Consider the following 7,418-nt stretch of genomic DNA (forward strand, 5'->3'; position numbering starts at 1 on the left):
AAGTATATGAAATGAGGATTAGCAGGTTTAGCAAAAGAATGGAACAATGCAATGCTAGCACGTACATGATTGGTAGCCCCCGTATCAATGATCCAAGTACTCAAATCGATACAAGAAGGTTTAGCAACGTTACCTGCAAACTCTTCTTCAAATTGTGCGAAGTTTGCGTGATTGGTAATTGGATCCGGGGAAACATTCGCCTTCCTTAGCAATTCAAGCAGCTGATTCATCACCTCTGCAGCATTGCCTGTGTATTGTCACCTTTATCATCAATATTTGCTGCAAATGAACGCCCCTTATTCTTACGATCATTGAGAGACTTGTACCAATCAGGTACTCCATGTAGTTGAAAACATGTTTCTTGCCCATGCCCCGGCTTATGGCAGTGAGAGCACATCAAACTCCGTTTGTTTGCAATAAACTTCTTTTTCTGTGCATATCTGTCATCCTCCCTCTTGTTCCCTTTCAAATTCAGCTGGTAAGCCACATTACTAGAATTCATGTCAATGGATGTATGGATTGCTCTCTGTTGCTCAACACTGAAGATCATCGAAAATGCCTTTTCCACGTTACGTAGCGGATCAAGCATGAGAATCTGACTTCGTTCGTTATTGAAGACTTCATGAAGACCCATCAAAAATTGCATTAGCTGCGTCAGTGAAGCTAATGCATCGATTTCTTCGTTGATCCCGCAGCTACAACCCCCACACTTACACTTCGGTAGCGGTGCCAAACAATTGAGCTCGTTCCAGAGCTTCGTTATCTTAGTCAAGTATGCCGTGAGACTTAAGTCCTGCTGTGCCATTGAGGACAGTTCCCTTTATAGTTGATAGATTAAAGGTCCGTTACTCCGTCCGTATCGCGCCTGTATCGCGAGCCAAAGTTCTCGCGAGGTGTTGCAATACATAAAAGATTCCACTATGTCTTTAGACATAGAATTCCACAACCATGAGGTCACCATCAGATCAACGCGCCTCCATTGCTCAAAAATAACCGATCCTGCAGCTGGTTTGGGAAAAGAACCATCTATGAAGCCAAGCTTCATTTTGGTTCCAAGAGAAACGTATACTGCTCGTCGCCAAACCAAAAAATTAGTACCATCCAACGGTGAGGAAGTCAGTGATAATTGTGCGTGTTCAGAAGGATGGATGGATAAAACATCCTTCTCGTACTGAGCGGCCATTTCACCGGGTCTCTGTCCCATTGTCGATGAAGCTACTTCATCCGCCATCATTCGAGAGGTAAGAGCGAAATCAACGCAATGTATCACACAGAGACCTTCACGAAGAAGGCTCTGATACCATGTTGATTTTCACAGAAGAAAACAAGAATAATCCGGCCATTGACACAGAGAATAGAGGCTGCAACTGTAATTGACACAGAGAATAGAGGCTGCAACTGTACTGATTCAATATTCCAGAAAAATCTGAAGAAGTGTCAAGACGGGAACTCGAACCCGTGTTTAAATACAAAGGCAGCAACTAACAAAACTACCTGTAACAAACTAACCACCGCATCTATGACTTGGACCAATAATAAGCAGAATAAATGACAACAACACCACGTCACTGATATGGAACAAAAGGAACAAAATAAAGCTATAAAGCGCACTTCGGAAATGCAACATCTACCCACGTCAAATACAAAGGAAATAGCATCATCTCCATCTTCAACCTCCATACCAGTGATAGTAGCAGCCTTGTCATCCATTGCTGAAACATTTCCAAGCTCAACACTAATCTCCTCAACTATAATCCTAGCAAGTGTCTCATATGTACGGCTAGTATGCTGAAAGATCCGTTGATTCCGTTCTTGCCACAAGTGATACACTAACAAGGCCAATAGTTCTTTGGTATGAGGCGTTGATGACGTACTTCCCTCTTCATTTAAGTGACATCCACTCTACGTCAATATTCCACGATTGAATAGGCCATCGGACCCATGCAGTCCTCCAAATATCTGCAATGCACTGACGAACATAATAGCGCTAAAAGAATAAATGCTCACGTGTCTCAAACTATCATCTATTTTCGTGTCCATTATAAATGATTTTTTTTTTGGTTTTTTCTATCTATTGTTTTGACAAAACATTTCTTTTGAAAATTAATTTGTATTCAATAAAATTAATATTATATATTATCAAGTGGATTAGAAAATATTACGCCTCTTGTGTTTTGCCAAAATTTTAAATTGAGCGAAAATTTTTATCTAGATTAGATCTGGCCAATAAACATAATGTAATTAGTATATCAATCTTCATAAATTATATATATACCCTATGTATATAACTGTATAATAAAGATATGGTAAAATTATATTCTTGACACTGTAACTTTAGATTATCAACACTTTTAGTCCTTTAACTTATTTATTTATATATTTAATCTTTTTTTAACGAATATATTCCTAAACATCTCACATTTGATCTTTTCTGGCAAATTTAATCCTGTATTATAATTTTTATTCTTAAAAACTCATAGCTACAGGACAAAAAATGAGATTTATTGCAATGTGATGGCGATCAAAATTGTTAATATGGGACTAAATTTGTCAAAAAAAGAACAAACATGAGATCTTAAGAACTAAATTCATCAAAAAAAAGACTAAATATATAAATAGAATAAGTTATAAGACCAAAATTACTAACGATCTAAAGTTACAGAATTAAAAATATAATGTTGTCTAAATATATTAGGGTGAATAGTAATATATCCCCCTGTGATATTGAAAATAAGTACATTACCCCCCCTGTGAAAAAGATATAGCAAATTACCCCCTTATACTTTTTAAAATGAAGCAATTTACCTCCTTATACACGGAAGTAAAATTGCTTCATTTTAAAAATCATAGGGGGTAAATTGTTGTATTTTAAAAAATATATGAAAGTAAATTACTATTTATTTTTTTATAAGGGGGTAATTTGCTCATTTGGCGATATCGCAAGGGGTTGTTTGTATTTTTTTTTAAATATATTATATTTGTAGTATGACGGATTGATTAAGCTCTCATTAATTCAGGCGAGATGTTTTTTCCCATCAATTGAGCATATTGTGAGCCCACAAACGTTAGCAAATGATACGGGTACATGCACATTGCCCATATTTTGGGAGTATCCTTGTCGTTTGCAACGACGAGGTCCATATGCAATGAATCTCTGATAAAAGAACAAACTCAAAAGCAGTATTAGCATCATCTGAATTTAAATGTTATTAAGCATTAGCAGTAAAAGCTGATCTGATTCATGCAACTACTGTAAACAAAGGGTCCAACTCCTATGGGAATAGCTAGAAAACCATCAGACTCTCATTTTCCTGAGAATAGCAGTCTTTAGAGCCTCCTCACTCGGAAGTCCATCAGGAACCCTGATTATAACATCTTGGAACATCACATCCCTAACACTGGACACACTGGCATGACTAATTTGAAACTCCAAATCTCCCAGCACATTCATTAGCCTGGCGCATGGATAATTCACGTCCGGGGATTGAACCCGAATCATCGCTTCTGATCCTAAAATCTTGACCTCAACATCCATGATCACACAACCAGAGGCTGACCTTGTGAAATCCACAGTTGAAAACGTGCTTTTAGTATCGTACATTTCCAACAAACCTGTTCTTGGCTCTTGTTTCAGGGATTCAACACGGCATTTGGCCTCTAAACCGCTGATCTTAGCCTTGAGTTCTTTAATGTATGTGACAGCATCTGCAAGTAGAGAGGCTTTGTCCATTCTTGAAACATTCGGGACGATGCTTCTCAGAGCGTAGAATCGTTGGTTGAGCTTCTCCCTTCGCTGCCTCTCGGCCTCTACGTGATTCGCGGGCGTCATTAGTTGGTTTCTTCCCACGTTTTCTGAATTTCTGGCACGTTTTCTTGATGGCAGAGTTTTGATTGTGGAGTGATCGGGGCCAAAGGGGTTCCCTGAAACATCAGAATTCCCCGAGTCCGGTGATGACTTCCCATTAATATTATTGGCCAAAACTTTCTTTTCATCTCCATAATGATTAATGTTATGGGTACTGAAGATGTTGAATGAGGAGGGGCTCTGAGATGATAGTGAGATTTGAGCTTGATCAGGATCATAATTTGTACCGTAATTGGCATTCAGCAACGACTTACCAATCAGCTGCATGAGCCCCCAGTCTTCCTTGATCAAATCCGAAGAGCCTAATTCAACAACTCCAAAAGAAGTTGGCACCCAAACCAGCGTCGTGATTCCATGCAGCTGAGCTTCTTTAGTCCTTTCGCAGTCAGAAAACTGCAGTTCTTGATGGCCCGCCAACCAGACGTTGGAGGCGGTGCTGAAAGCCCGGAAAACGAGATCATCGGCAGCTTCAAACGTCTTGGTGACTGAGGCCATGTAGAACCACTCCGACTCAGTTACGTCTCCACCGCAGCTCTCCCCGAACAGAACCTCAATTCCCAATGCAAGCTTGCTCTTCTCAATGTTGGGAATGCTGTTTTGAGGTGTATGGCCGTGGGTTACAGTCACATTGGCGGCGGACTTGGTGCCTTGGTAGTGACCGTCCCCCCAGGAGAGGACGAAGCGGCCGTCGGCATCCTTCGTCGCTTGCCAGAAAATGGCATAATTCCACCACTCACGGCGGCTTTGGAGGATAAATTGGAGGCGGTTTTGGAGTGTAGATGGTGGTGGTTCTTGGCAGAGAAGTGGAGAAGAAGAAGATGAAGATATGATGTCTTCCATAGTAATTCGTTTGTGTTTTTCTAAGACAAAGAAACCCTGACTTATCTGGAACTGTGGAAGGGGCAAGAATCGAATATATAGGATGTCAAGACCGCGTTTGGAGTGTACGAGAAAATGGGAGACTGAATTCAGAAGGTCTGTTTGGATGTTCACATGTGGGGGCGTGTAGACACCACTATCATGTGTGAATTGGGCACCGTTCGTTGCGGGAAAGTCTTTTTGTCATCACTCGTCAGCACTATACAGATGGCATGCAGAAAACTAAGATGGACCATTTTTAGAGTTCGGGGTTTGAAACCCATAATCCAATAGGACGTTGCCACGCCACAATCCTACTTCCGTGAGAGTGTATGAGTAGTATGATTGGTGGGATTAAAGTCATACTATATTCAATGTTTTGGATATTTGGTATATCAATTATTGTTTTATATTGTTTTAATTTAAAAATAGATATGCGACGGTTATTTAATTATTTTGATGTATTAAATATTGAGTACGTGATTCGCAAGACCATTTGTATCAGATGGTTGAGCATAAGTGTGCATGATTTAAGTTTTTATTATTTTTATTTATGATAGTATTATAAAAAAAATTATTTTACTAGAATGATGTTATTGTAATGATCTTTTGTTAATTTGTATTGACTTTTTTGTTTGTAACGATTTTTGTAACAGAAAGGCCTATCGAGGCTGAACAAGGCATTACAAATTTTTTGTAACGACTTTACAGAAAGCCATAACAATTTGTAACGGTCTTTGTAACGATCGTAGGTAGCCGTTACAAAATTGGTGACATGGTAAAAAATAAATTTGGAACTGCTTTTGTAATGGTGCGGTTGAATTTGATTTAATTCTTATTGTAACGGTTTTGTAATAAATTTAGGTATGATTGTACTCGATTTTTGGAACGATTTTTGTATTGCTCTTAGGATTTTGAATTATATTGTATCCATTTTTGCCTCTAATTTCTAACAGCTTTTTTCACTATTTTTGTAACAGTTTTTGGAACGACCTAGTTCAAAATGAATAGCTGGTTTTGGCACTTTTTTTTTGTAACAACCTAATGATTTTATATGTTCTTTGTGTATACAAATGCAATTACAAAAATTATTATTTAATTATTTAATATATTTTAATATTTATATTTGTAAAATAAACTAAATAAATTTATATAAAAAAAACACATAATATAACAAAAAAGTAAAAAATATTATTACAAAATTGTACTTTTACAAAATACAAGCAGCCACTTGTTCGTTGTTGTCGTCGTCGCCATCAGGTGTCGGGGAATCAGTTGGAGGCTCGAGTGCTAGATTATCGGGCCAGTAGGGATCGATGCTTCTGATGTATCTCTCGAAGGCCAACACCAGATCATCTATGTCGGGCGTTGCGGCTGTGGTGGCAAGAGTAATGGAGCAGTCGAACGGCTGGCCTGTGATGGTCCAGCAATCCAGTGGTGGGCTCGGAGCTGAGACCGAATACTCGGCCCTCTTCCGGCCACCCGTTGCTGACATCCAGACATGGGCCACGAAACCTTGAGACGACAATAGAGGCTCTTCATTGCTCTTGTATTGTCTCTAGCATTCCTCCATCATTCTCAAGAATATTTCCCCCAAACATGTTAAATATTTAGATTCAAAACAATAATTTAAAATTAAAAGAATAAATTACGTAATTTTTTTTAATTACTCACGACGACCTCCTCCACCCTCGGGCAGCTGCACTATTCTTTTATTATAACGAAATAATTTACTCATTTATAATATTACACTAAAACTAATTACATTAAACCCAAAAGAAATATAAGACTATATAAAGAAGGACAAAGGTAAACTTAGTTAAGGATGGCAGAAAAGACAACAACAAACTACCTTGAGTAATGAGTAGTTATTCCAATGTACAATCTTTTCATCTTAGGGTTTTCAGTGACTTGGCCTGTTGTTCTCCACTCATCCAGAGGTTTATGAATAATGGGATGAAAATAAGTGAGGGCGATGTACCAAAAATTAATTAGACATGTGATCCATTAAAATTTTTGGTCTGCATCATTTTCGTATATATACACATCTAATCATGTTAGTGAAATTGGAAGGTCTGGAGAAAAGGAAAATCTTGTCAACAATTATGAATTTGCTTCACTCATCAATCAGACTCATGTCTTGCAAGTTGGCATCGACGAGGATTAGACACTAATTTCTAGTAATTTATGGGAAAAATAAAAATAGGTGTAAATGACAACACGGGTAAATAAAATTAGGTTTTCATTCTCACATCTCAGACTACCTCCAACTAATAATAATAATAATAATAAGTGTTCCCTATAATATAAATGAATGTATGGCTTGAAAATCATAGTGGACGCATGCTATCTATCACAGAAAAATAAAGATTAATACGAAAATTTAGGGCCCGTTTGGTTGTGTTTTCATTTTCATTTTCAGTTTCCAACATTTGGAAATGGGTAGAAATGCTTTATTGGTTTTTGTGCGAAAACTGAGAATATGTTTGGATTAGTTGTTTCCAAATATAGGTATATAGGTGTGAGAATGTTGAATATAGGTATATGTATTTTTGATGTGACAGATGACCAAATTCATTGAATATGTGAAATTATAAAATAATCAAAGTGAGTCTTGCTATTTGAAATAATTTTAATTGATTTGAAATAAGAAAAGACATGTTGACAAGATAAGACAAGTATGACAAACCCATGT

The 7,418-nt window shown here is 37.6% G+C and overlaps 1 protein-coding gene across 1 annotated transcript; it reads right to left on the minus strand.

Annotated features, from left to right (window-relative positions):
• Positions 3,184 to 4,766, minus strand: LOC105164397 (transcription factor MYC2-like). Its single transcript, XM_011083042.2, has one exon. It carries the CDS (start codon positions 4,703 to 4,705, stop codon positions 3,296 to 3,298), a length of 1,410 nt encoding a protein of 469 aa, XP_011081344.1. The 5' UTR covers positions 4,706 to 4,766; the 3' UTR covers positions 3,184 to 3,295.

The sequence above is a fragment of the Sesamum indicum genome, linkage group LG6, assembly GCF_000512975.1.
Source record: "Sesamum indicum cultivar Zhongzhi No. 13 linkage group LG6, S_indicum_v1.0, whole genome shotgun sequence".
NCBI classification, from domain to species: domain Eukaryota; kingdom Viridiplantae; phylum Streptophyta; class Magnoliopsida; order Lamiales; family Pedaliaceae; genus Sesamum; species Sesamum indicum.